The sequence below is a fragment of the Tamandua tetradactyla genome, chromosome 24 (genome assembly GCF_023851605.1).
Source record: "Tamandua tetradactyla isolate mTamTet1 chromosome 24, mTamTet1.pri, whole genome shotgun sequence".
NCBI classification, from domain to species: Eukaryota; Metazoa; Chordata; class Mammalia; order Pilosa; family Myrmecophagidae; genus Tamandua; species Tamandua tetradactyla.
The window spans coordinates 24,886,490-24,899,537 of record NC_135350.1 but is presented as its reverse complement, the minus strand read 5'-3'; the positions used below and the strand labels follow the sequence as shown (position 1 = coordinate 24,899,537).

The 13,048-nt window shown below is 36.1% G+C and overlaps 1 protein-coding gene across 2 annotated transcripts in view; it reads left to right on the top strand.

The window, feature by feature from the left end:
* Positions 1 to 13,048, top strand: part of C24H4orf17 (chromosome 24 C4orf17 homolog) — a 34,498-nt gene that overhangs the window by 20,544 nt on the left and 906 nt on the right. For both annotated transcript variants that reach the window (XM_077142725.1, XM_077142724.1), the window contains exons 5-8: positions 1,228 to 1,371; positions 8,129 to 8,210; positions 10,547 to 10,733; positions 11,681 to 11,724. In XM_077142725.1, coding sequence (XP_076998840.1) covers positions 1,228 to 1,371; positions 8,129 to 8,210; positions 10,547 to 10,733; positions 11,681 to 11,724 — 457 coding nt within the window. The remainder of the gene's footprint in view (positions 1 to 1,227; positions 1,372 to 8,128; positions 8,211 to 10,546; positions 10,734 to 11,680; positions 11,725 to 13,048) is intronic.

Sequence of the window (13,048 nt, the reverse complement as noted above, 5' to 3'; positions counted from 1 at the left end):
TTTGTTTCTGAGGCTAAAAGAAAGTTCAAATCAAGGCATCATCAAGGTGATGCTTTCCTCTGCTGGCAATCCTTGGCTCCTCTGTCACATGGCAAGGCACATGGTTGCATCTGCTGGTCTTTCCCTTCTCTTGTGGGTTTTATGGATTTCAGTTTCTTGTTTCTGTGGCTTTCTTTCCCTTTGTCTGAATTTCATTCTGCTTAAATTCAGTAATAGAATTAAGAACCTTCCTGATTGAGGTGGGTCACACCTTAACTGAAGTAGCCTCAATAAAAGTTCCTACTTATAGTGCATTCACACCCACAGGAATGGATTAGATTTAAGAAGTTTTTTTGGGTGCATACAGCCTCAGATACTACTGATATTTTTCAGCCATATTAATTGTGTTCTATGGGAGAGTTGAATAAAAAAAAAGCATACTGCTATTCCAAAAGATAAGTCTACATAATAAACTTTAAGAAGAAGACTGTATCCAAACACATTATAGCTTCATTTTCACTGTGTCAATAATTAAAAATCGTTTTATCAAATATAATCATCACAGTCCCAGGTTGTTGATTCATTCAGTTACTAGCTTATATATGTGTCTTTATATATCACTCACATCTGAAAGTTTAAAAGCCTTCCCTGGAGCAGTCACATAAATCTAAGGCTTTTATAACTCCTCTTGGATTTAAAGCAACCACAATTTTTTTTTTGTAAGCAGTATATTTACCTTGTGGACAAGAAAATAGCCTTTCCATTTCCCCTTACCACTAATCAAGGGAAGTAATTTAGTTCTGCTTCTCTAACTCTGGCCCTCAGCTGCCATTGGCAGAGCAAGGAAGCAGCAATTCAATTCACATCATGAAGTCTCTTCACAGACACAGCATAAAACCTCCCAGCTGTCTTTTCCCAATTATAAAAAAGAAATCTTCCCCAAATCAACAGATAATCCCTTGAGTCATGAGTTGTTTGTTATCTGGGACTGCAAAAAGGTTATACATTAAGCATTTAAAAAATCATCTTGGTGTTTAGCCAATGATTTAAAATGATCTCAACAATGTAAATGACATTATTATTTGTTTTGTCTCTGGATGCAAATTTTTGATAATTAGGTTTTAAGGGAGGATTAATACTTTCATGGATCTCTCTTACTCACTAAAATATTTCTCAATCATATCACATTTAATTTTAGTAGAAATTATAAGTGGATACAAATTCATATTGATTATACTTTTTATTTAGGAAGAAATTAAAGCAAAAAATCTGCCATCACCTCCAAAAACGTGTTCCAGTGCTGGTTCCTATTTTTCAGAAGTAAGGAATACCAAGAATGGCATCAAAGAGAACACTGTTTGCATACCAAATTATCTGGATCAGGAAATTAAAGTAAGCAGCATAACTTGGGAACAGCATGAATATGCATAAAAGGTCACATCATTAGCCTCTTTAAGATTCTTTAATGATTCTCTATTGACAACTGAATTGATTTAAAATAGCCTGAAATCTAAGACCTAATCCTATTTTAATTTCCAGGTTTACTTTTCCCTATAATCCTGTCACTCTCACAGAAAGATGACCTATGGTTTAGACATAATGAAATTCTTGGCTTATGCCAAACAAACCCAGTCCTATTTTTTCTATGTATTTATCACCTTCCTAATGCTCAAGAGACACTACTTTTATCTTCTTGCCATTACCTATGCATTTCCTTCACATATTTTAAGGCAAAGTTTCCTCCAATCAACATTCTTCTCTCCCTCTCATCTGTGGAAACTAATTCTTCAGGTCTTCTCTGCCTGCTGATATAAACTGGGTCATATTAATAGTAGCATGTTGCATCAGCCTACTGAAAGGTTCTCCTCGGCCGCAGTTATTTCTGAGAATGTCATATAATTAAGACTAAATCAGTCAGGTGCCATTTGTCATCTTTCTTTCTTTTCTGCTCTAGATTCCTTTGGTAACCTCCACATTGCCCTAAAGTAAGACCCACTACAGTGAACTAAGGGTTAAAATGTTATAATAATGACTCTAAGAACAGTTACATATAATATGTATCTGTAATAGCAGCTATAAGTAGCAGAGCAAGTTGTAAAGATGGTTATTGAATAATTCTGAGAAGGAGCTGTTTTAAAAGTAGAACATAATGGCATTACGTAAAATATTATGATGATAATTAAAAATTGAAGGGAGAATAAAAAGAAAGATGGAGAAGGGAGAGTATTTGCAGCTTTGACTTGTGCTTACACAAAATTTCCTGATGATTCTGGCTAAACATTTTATATTATACCATGTCTTCAGAGTTACTATCCACCTCACGTACCACATTCTGACCACACTGATATTTCTGTCCCACGTGAGGGCCTTTCTGCAAACCATTTTCCCTAACAACAATGCTTTTTGCCTTGATCCTCTCCGTAGTGGCACCTTTTTCTCATTCAAGACTGTCTAATTGTCATTGTGCTGTTAGAAGGTACTATGTACTCCAGAAAAGCCATGATTTAGTCCTAATCCAATCTTGTAGGAGCAATCACTTCTTTTCATCCTGATTCAAAACTGTGGGTTGGGAATTTTTCATTAGATTATCTCCTCAGAAATGTGACGCACCTAACTGTAGGTGTGACCTTTTGATTAGATGAAGATGTGACTCCACCCATTCCAGGTGAGTCTTGATTAGTTTACTGGAGTCCTCTAAAAGCAGAAACATTTTGGAGAAACCTCAGAAATAATGGAAGTCACAGAGTCAACAGAGAGAGGGAGAGCCAACAGAAACTTCAGAACAGAGCTGACACAGATGCTGACACTTGGAGAACAGAGAGGTGGATACTTGCAGCTCATTAGATGCTATCATGAGATGTTAAGAAAGCCAGAACCTGAAGAGAGCCAAGGGAAGCCAGGAGATGAAGGCCAGCCCCAGATAATCTAAGTGAGGAACCCTCACAGCAACAGAGGCAGAAAGCAACAGAAACTAGGAACAAGGGACCAGCAAGTACCTGCCACGTGACTTCCCAGCTGACAGAACTGTTCCAGACCCATTGGCCTACCTTGAATTAAGGTATTTTTTCCTGGATGCCTTAGTTTGGACATTTTAATAGGTTTAGAACTATGAACTTGTAATTTATTAAATTCCCTTCATAATAGCCATTCCAATTCTGGTATATTGCATTCTGGCAGCTTACAAACCAATGCAGTCACTTACTCAGAGACATTTTCCCTAACCACCAAATCTAAAGTAGCTATTCAGTCACATTCTAACCTATTATATTTTGTTATTATTTTTATAGCAATTGCTATATAGATGTTCGTATTTATTTATTTTTTTTGACTATTGTCTCTCTTCAATTTACCCTTACTTAAATTTAAGTCCCATAAAATCTAATACATATCTTTTTAGTTACTGCCTTATCTATCTTCAGGGCCTACATGAGTGTTAGTCATCTAGTAATTATTCAACAAATACTTATTGAATGTTGAATAAATGAACCAAAAGGAAAGTGCTACCAAGATCAAAGTGGAACTGCAGAAAATCAGCTAATCACAAAAATATTGAATTAAGAAACCATAAGCTCAGTGCAGTTTTGGTAAAACTTTCTTCCTTGGACACATTAGTAGACCAGCATGATCCTATATGTATATCTGTTAAAGAGTCTTCCTCTCAAAAGTATCAGCCCCTTTACAGATACTAGCTTAATTGAAAAGATACAAAAATCCACTAAAATATAAACTTTTAAAGAAGGAATCTTGTCTCTTTTGTTCATAATGGAGTCTTTAGCAAATATTAACTGGTGTAAAAAGCATGGCATTTTACCAAGTAATTGTTGACTATTTTTGAAATAAATGAAAGAAGAGAGAATAAAGTGAGAAAATAGTTCTGAGATTCCCTGGCTTATATAAGAGTCTTAAAAAAGACCCCATCTTGGAGGTGTTCCATCCTTCCATGCTTTCCATCAAAAAACCTGAAAACTATCTCCCAATTTCCTAGTGTCCAGGCTGAAAACTCTGAATGGGTAATGGAAATCAAGAACTGTTTGTGCAAGTGTGTTTGTGTGTGTGAAAGAGTTTAAGTTTCATGATTACTTACTTTAAAGGAAAGGAAAAACAGTATTCTTGTTTATTGATACCTTGTTTTAAGCCTTCCTCCCAAAGATCTTGAATTTTCAGAAAAGTTTTATTTTCACACCAAAGTTGACAAAAATATTAACTTATTTTTAAAATATTTTTTAGTATCAACTACAAAATAATAGCATCTGGGGACACAAATGGTTCCATCATTCATAGAGCTTATGAGAGGGATTATATAGGCATTTTAAGATTGTAGAGGAGGAGATTTTGGCAAGTAGAGAGTTCTCAAGGATAAAGAAATCTAAAGAATGCTTTCCATACAACTGGATGATGAAGAGGAGTATGGAAGAGATTGTTCCAAACCAAAGTACCACTATATGTGAAGAGGTGGGGTCATTGCTTATTTAAGGAACTAAAAGTAATTCAACATGACTTATATAGAAAGTGCAGGGAGAAGATAGCAAGAGGTGGGGTTGGAGACTTAAGCACAGTCCAGATACTGAAGTACTTTGTAAGCCATATTCAAGTGTTCTGAAGAATTTTAAGCACTGAATTATACTGAATTACTTTGTATGTGCAATAACTGCATGGTTAGTTGTATTTTAGAAGAGTCATTCCAGATACAATTGCAGAATTAATTTGAGATGGGGGCAAACTTACAGGTTGTCCCATTCCAGGTACTTTGTTTGGGTAGTGTTGCCTTTTGGTATAAAATGCTTCAATATCATCAACTAATTTCCCTTGTGATGTCTAGTGATACTCATTGCAGAGATTCAGAATCACTAAATCTTGTCCGACCTGACCTGATGACTTGGGAGGGGACAGATATTTTACAAGAGGTGCTGAGCCATGTTCTTTGCATACTTCTCTAGTCATAGCACACTTAAATTGAGGCTGGTATCCTTGGCTTTACCTCATAATCCACTAAATCCAAAGTCTAGGGAGCTTCCTCCTAAAGTGAGAAATGTAAAAAGTCCATCTCTCAGCCTGATTTAGCACATCCCACGTTTTTTAAAATTTGTACTCATCCATAGAGAAACAGACTTGTCATTCTAGGATAATGATTTCACCACTAGCTTTGTGCCAATTTTATAATTTATTTCTCCTTTATCAAATCTCACATTTCCTAAAAGAGCCAGTGACATTGGTTCCTAAATGAGGAGTTTTAAAGGAAACATTATACTGTACCCAAAGAGAAAAGCAAAGTAAGCTTGTTTAGAATGACCTCTTTTACTACTTAGACTATTCCTTCCTCTAAAGTAATGATTGATCAATACTACTATTAACTAAAGCTGCATTCCTGATTACACTACCAGAGTGAGACTTAGTGATCATTAGACTAGAAAAACGATGGGAAGTCAAAAGCATCAACTTTGGTTGAATTGCTATGAGAATTACCTTGGGCACAAGCTGGCCAGTCCAGGGAAGCACTCTGTTACTGTATGTTTTTATTGAAATAATTGTTATATTTAAAAAGAGTGTGAAGTATGAAAGGGTCACCCTTTTAATCCAGGAATAAATTTCCTGACAAGTTTTTGGGCAATAATCAGCAAATGGGATTGTTAGATGCATTAAAAAATATGCTTTGAAATTAATGGTCACATAATTTGAGGGAAAAAATTAAAAGCTGAGTATGAACCTCAGCTATAGATTACATGAAAATGGCTACTCAGAATGTTTAAAATACCAAATTTGGTTTCTCTTTTGATATCTAATTAAGGTCTGGGACAGTTAGTAATAAGTGGTGGAGGTGGTGGTGGGGTGTGTGTTGTATGTGTTATCTTACAAGTGGTTAAAAAATAACCATGTGTTCTTGTAAGTAGTTGTCTCACAACATTTTAAAAGAAATTAATGAGATATATTTTTAAATTTCAGAATTACCACAAAAGAAAAATGTCTGTTAATACAATAGGAGGGTATCAATGACACATTCTGCGATTTCATGAGCTATGTTCAGGACAAGTACACAGAACCCTATAAGTTCCCAGGAACCATTTTGGAGAATTTTATTGTTAGAATGAAAACTGGAAAGTTCTGCAAAAGATGGGATGACAGAAGGACAACATTTATGATAGGTACCAGAGCTGGCACTCTAGAACCTGTGATGCTGGGTCCCAACCTTTGGGATATAAGTCACATGCAGATTTTATTCAATTTAAGAAGCCTCCCTGGAAGTCTTCTCTGAGTTTTTGCCAATCAGGATGAAACAGAGGATACCATATACAGTTCTCTAGTTACTCCTATGGCAGAAGAAACATGAGTTTACCTTGAGAATGTAAGGTTACTCAGTTTCAAAGAGATCAAGAGATCATAGAGAAAAAGGTCTTTGAGAGATTCTAAGAAATAACTTTGATAAACTTCTATGGGTGGAATCCCAGATAGACTCTACTGTCTGAAAATGGATATTTTTCCATTTCCCTAGACCTTATTCAGACTGAATTGATACTCTTTGTAATGGTCATACTTTGCCCGAAACTCATAAAACTAGCTTACAGGCCTTGCTGTCCCTCATCAAGTTGCAAAAACAAATGTTTATGCCAAGGGATTGGAAGCTACTGTGTTCTATTTTGCATCTGAGGAGAAATGAAGAGAAAAGCATGAGGTTTTTTAGAAGGACATTTTCTACTTCCTCTCACTAAAAGGATAATTACATTCTTGAGAATATAGTTGATCTATGAGTAGGGAGAGAAGCTGAGAGTAATGTACAATCACCACAATGATGAAAAAATCTTCAGAGGCAGAATGCTCTAAAGAATCCTGTAGGAATGTTCTATTTTTGGTATGGCCATTGATTTATTGTGAAGTTAGGAACAAATTTAACTTCCTCTCTTCTAAAACATTGCATTATTGAAGACAGAAATCTTAATATTGTAACAAAGCTCAATAAATGGCAATGGGGTTTTCTGCCCTTTAATTTCACTTCTATATCTTCAGCATCTAGATCAATTACTGACATAAATATTTGTTGAATTAATAATAATTTAAGGAAAGACTGCAGGCAGAGTGACTAAGAGATAGCTCAAAGAAAGATCTGATGCTAGTTTAGAATGGGCCAAGGAAGTGAGGGCAAAGAGGAATGGATAGATTTGAGAAATATTTAGAAGGGAGAATTTACTGGATTTGTTTGATAGCATGTTGTAGAAAAGGGCAAATGAGTTGTCTGGGATGATTCCCAGTGTCTGGCTTGGACAATTGAACGTACACTGGTAGCATTTACTAAGATCGGGAAGTCATGAGGAAGAGGACATTTGGAGCAGGTTTTAGGGAAAGATAGACTGATTTAGTTTGGGATATTTTTAAAGTGCCTGTAGTATATCTAAATGGATACATCTGGTAGGCAGATGAATATAGAACTGAAGTTCAGGAAAGAAATATGAATTCCAGACATGTCTAGACATCAGACACAGTTTAGTCTCAAACTGGAAACAACATTAAATGTGCTTACTTAGTATTTTGTACTTCTGTTTTAATTCTTTTTATAGTCCATTTTTATTAGAATTGTTTCTTTGTATATCTATACTATCACCCCATCCCCCTTAGTTGCAGATTTAAAAAAAAAATCTTAGGAAAGGATTCTGGTTGAATAAAGAGAACATTCCCATCCCATTAGGCCAATCACTGTGTTCAAGTAACTAAGGTACAGTGATGAATCCAGCTAAGATTTCAAGTCTCCCCCTGCTCCACGCCACTACAGAAAGGAACAATACAGATGGGAGCACTTCTTTGACTGGCAACTCCTCAGAAGAAACCCATGATGCAGTGAGAGAGGATAAAATCTCCAGAAGGAGAAAAGTGAACTTCCAGAAGATGTTGGTATTGAACAGACAAAACAGTAGACATCCACTGCATTGCCTAACTTAAGCCATCAGTTGTCTTGGAGATGTTGCTTTTTGCTAAGATTCCACTGTGTACCATTTGAAATTTGGCCCCCAAGCTAAAATCCCAATTGACTTAATTGAGCCTCATGTATAGGGTTATATTTGGGAAGACAAGATTCTGGAGAATGTAAAATAAACCTTTACACCAGAAAGGAAGCCTTAAACCATTTATTTGCTAACTATATAACTCTACTGTTTTCCATTAGATCCTGATAAAGCTCTGTGACATTTTACATACTGATTCTCTGGGGGAGGTTCTACAGTGGCTCCTTCATGCAAGTTCAAAAGGTGAGATTAAGAAAAGCATTTACAAGTACTGAAAGCAGTTTATTGTCAGAAATTGGGATTTGGCAGTAACTGAAGTCTTCCATCTTGGATTTGAAGATAATTATGGAATGTTACTTCCCAGTGTTTCAATATCAGTCATTGTGGTTCAGTATACCCAGTTGCATCCATGCTGATAGTTTGATAAACCTAAATTCAATATACCCCAGATTAAATTCATTTGGGTGATACAAAATACTTGTGCCCATGGGAGGCTTTATTCCCAACTAAAGTTGACTTGTGCTTCTCATCCAAAGTCCTTACAGTCAGGCCTCTCCTGGAGGACGTCCTCTGGCCTGCTATGAATCCTCAACACAGAGCCTGTTTCCTTCCTTTGGGATGGATGGCACTAACAGACTCTGACAGCTCTACCAATTCCCCTCCAAAACCATCATCAAAAAAACTTAGCCATCTCCCAGTTTCTTCTGGGCTCTTTCTAGACTGTTTCATGAAAGCACATGCCCATCGCATGTGGGATAACCCTAAGTGGCATAAAGCAACTGTCCTCATACCAACTGGTCATCAGACTGACTGAGGGAAAAACCTCTGGGGTAGAACCTGAGAATCAGTACACTTCTAATAAGTTATCACGTGATGCTGATAATACTGGTCTGGGAATTACTCTTTGGAAATCACTGACTAAATGTTAGTTAGTACCAATGTTTTAAAAGGGGAGCATTTTGGAAATAGTCCCTTACCCCAGGAATTTAAGACTACTAGGCAGGCAATTGAGAAGGTATTTGGAGGGGCACAAGGGATCTTTAATTATTCTCTATTTTATTTTTTCCATTTTAAGAATTCGATTTTTAAAAAATTTCACAAGTGTAATTAGACTACGCCAGCTCATAGAGTCAGAATCTAGAATATAGGTTACCAGGGTACACGGTGGGAATAAGGAATGGGAAGCTAATGTTTAAAATGTACAGGGGTCCTATTTGGAATGATGGAAATATTCTGGTAATGGATGGTGGCAATGGTAGCACAACATCATGAATGTAATGAACAGCACCGAAATATATCTGAATGTGATTAAAAGGGAAAATGTTCGATTGTATATATGGTAACAAAATAAATTTTTAAAAAATAATCCATGGAACTACACTACACAGTGAACTCTAGGTTAAACAATGGACTATCATTATTAGTACAATTATAAAAATGTGCTATCACAAATTGCAACAAATGTTCCACCACACCAAATCAAGATGTTAATAATAGGATGGTATACGGAAATTCTGTATTTTATGCATGATTACTCTGTAAATCCACAACTTCTCTAAGAAAGGAAAAATATATATAAACAAAAAAATTATGAAGTAATAAATGCTTGTTGCTGGGTAAAAAGGAGATGAACAACAACAAAAAACTCAAAGAAAGAAAAATAAAATTAGCCAGACATCACTTCCATGAATTCTTTGGTATAGATCTGTCTAGTTATGCTTGTAACTATTTATCAGTCACCATTTTAATGAGGTCATACTGCACTTATTTTATATGGATGAGCTGGTTTGAAACTGTTATGTACTCCAGAAAAGCCATGTTCCTCTAATTCATTCTTGTGGGCACAGACCTATTGTGGGCAGGACCTTTGGATTAGATTGTTTCCATGGAGATGTGAGCCACCCAATTCAGGGTGGGTCTTAATTCTTTACTGGAGTCCTTTGTGATGGGACACAGAGAGCTCAGAGCTCAGAGATGTTTGGAGATGGAGAAAGAAAATGCCACAGAAGCCAGAAGGACCCATAGGAGCTGAGCAAGCCATTTTGAAACCCACCTGAGAGACATTGCCATGTGCCTTTCCATGTGACAGAGGAACCCTGAACACCACTGGCCTTTCTTCAGAGAAGGTACCCTCTTGCTGGTGCTTAGTTTGGACATTTTTATGGACTTGGAAGTATAAATCTGTAACCCAATAAATCCCCTTTGAAGAAGTCAACCAAATTCTTATATATTGCATTCTAGCAGTTGTAGCAAACTGAAACAATCAGTATCCTTATATTTTTTCATTTGTTAGCCTTCATAGAAGACTGGTTATGTACTCAAAATTTAAAACTATTCCACTGTCATCCAGGGCCAAAAACACTTCAGCAAGTTAATATTCTGTGCATGCTATAGTGTCACAGTTCAGTAGAAACTAGGTTTGATGTGAGCCCGCTCTTCACGAAAACATTGACTCACACATAGGTGCCTATACAGAAAACAGAGCATCAGCTTTCACACTGCAGTATCAGATAAAAGGAAGAATCCTGTGGTCTAGTCAACATGATAATTAACACTATCTCTTTTCTTCTTTAAATCAGAAAAAGAGTGGGTTTCAGCTTTGGTTCACTCAGAGTTGACTGACATAAACTTGTTGACTCGCCGAAGAAACAGCTCAACAGAACAAGGAGCAGAAACTGGGAAGCCATCCACAGTTAAACCATCCTCGAATTTACCCACAAAATCAAAAGTGCTGACGAGATCTAAGGAAGGACATCTACCCACCAGGTAATTAGACAAAATGGCTGCATAGAGGACATATGGTTCATAGGGGTTTTGAATTCTCATTATCATTCAAAACACTCAACATGCTTGGGTTTTTAAGTCTCCCTGTTACTCATTATATGACTACAATGTGTATTTCTGTCCCTTCATTTTCATAAATGCAGTAAGAGAATTAGTCTCAATCCTACTGTAAAGAGCACTTTTTGGTATGTCTTCCTTGCCCAGAAAACCGTATGCCCTATGTCTTCCTTGTCCAGCAACCTTTCTTTCTGAAGGAAATGCCCTCTTTGCCAAAGACAAAGCAAAATTAGCCATTTACAAATCTAAGAAAATGGTTAATTAAAAACCGAAGAATAAAGGAAACCAAAATTACATATTTTGTTAAATGTATGTCACTAAGTTATCAGTTTTTTATGTACCAGGGTATTGCCATAGGGAAAAGTAATTATTAAAGGAGTTGACAATTATTTCACTAGACATTTCTTTTTAAACCCTGCAATTTCAGTAACAGAAAATACATTTATAAAAAACTTCATGGTCAAAGAATGTATTGTAAGATGTGACTTAAGCTGAGAAAAAGTCTTATTGCTTTAAAACTAAAATTTGGAAAAAGCATAAATCCAGAAAAAAAAATTTAAACCTGTATCACTTCAAAAAGCATTCAGACAAAGGGGTATTTTGCATTGCAAATTTATCTCTATCTTGAAATTTTCATACTAGAAACTGGGAGAAAGGCTCAGTCTCTCTAACTTAGTGACTTGTCTACAATACACTATTCAGATATTTACTCAAAGTCAGAAAAATTTTTGATTGGGAAGTAAATTTAAAACTATCTACAAAGAACTAGGCTAGCATATATAACACACATTTACATTGTTAATGATAGTGTCAACCATAGAAAATATGTGTACATATCTGTGAAATACATTTTTTTTCTCCAATTAATTTAGAGTGGCAAGTCAAGGATCTGATGGAAATAAGGAAGTACCAAAAGGTTAAGTACAGTTTGTGATAATTACTGAATTGGTATAAGAAAACCAGTAAGTATCTAACTACTTAAGAGCCATAGATATTAAAAATCTGTGGTTTTGAATAGAAAAGCAGTAAAATAAAATAGTTTTCCATTTAGATTCTTTAGGGACAGCATCTGGACAGCAGGAACTGTATAGGTTTCATGCCAATCCAGCCACAAGAGAAACTCTTGATTGATATAACAAAAGGACAATGATCTGAGTTTTGTTTTTTCACAGCTTAACTGTTGTAGAACCAAATGATTTTCACTAGAACAAGAGAAAATAGTACAATGGAAGTCAGCTACAAGCAGATGCCCTGTGAGACATCTAAAATACGTAAAGGAATAGTTTTGTTCCTCTCTCCACCAGAGAGGCCCAGCCCCTGCCATATTTTCTCTAGCCTACTAATGGACTGGGGGAATTCAAGACTTGTGGCAAGTCCTACTTTGGTCCAGAAAAAATCCCACTGAAGCATCCCTGTGGATTTGGCTGCTTCTACCTCCAAAACATGCATAGAAACAATGATAACAGAGCAATGACGATGTCTATAAGCCTCAAACAAAACTCTCTTATTTCTACAAATTCCCTGTATACCAGGAATTATATGGCAATCAGTTAGGTCTCTGGGGTCACTCTAGATCCTAGCAGGTTTGGTAAATTCATCTTGGATTAACCAAACACAAAAGAGGCTCTGTCTGCTAATAAGCAATAAGTATACTTTAGAATTTGGAAGGTACTCATCACCCTGACATTGGTCTATTTTGTAGGGCCTCTCCTACCAAACTCCTTACTCTAAGTAAAAAATCTTGACAGTGATTGTTTTTATTAGCCAACTTTGTGTCTGGTCTTTAGGTTCCAAATAGAGTTTACTTTGGATACTTAGAACATTCTTGTATAGGAATCCTCAAATCTTACCCCTTTCTCTCCATTGTTGATATTAAGCATCTTCCCCTCAAACTATTCCTACTTGTATACAATCATGGAGGCCTTGGGAAAAATCTCATGAGTATAATTAGTTTTAACCGGCTAGTCTAATCTCGTTTGTTTATCAGGATGACAGATTTTTCTCATTTCTCTCAATCATCTCAATCTTGCCCATCACCCTTTTCTTATTACCCACTTTAAAGCATTCTTACCAAAATCATGTTTGTTTCTAAGAGTGAAAGAGCATTTCTCACATGTTAATGGATAAAAAGCTCACTGGAGATGAACAGGTAGTAAGAAAGAAAGATGAGAATAAATTCTTTGTGAATTTTGGATGCATCTGATTTACCTAAGCTTCATAAAGGTTTGGATATCATGTAC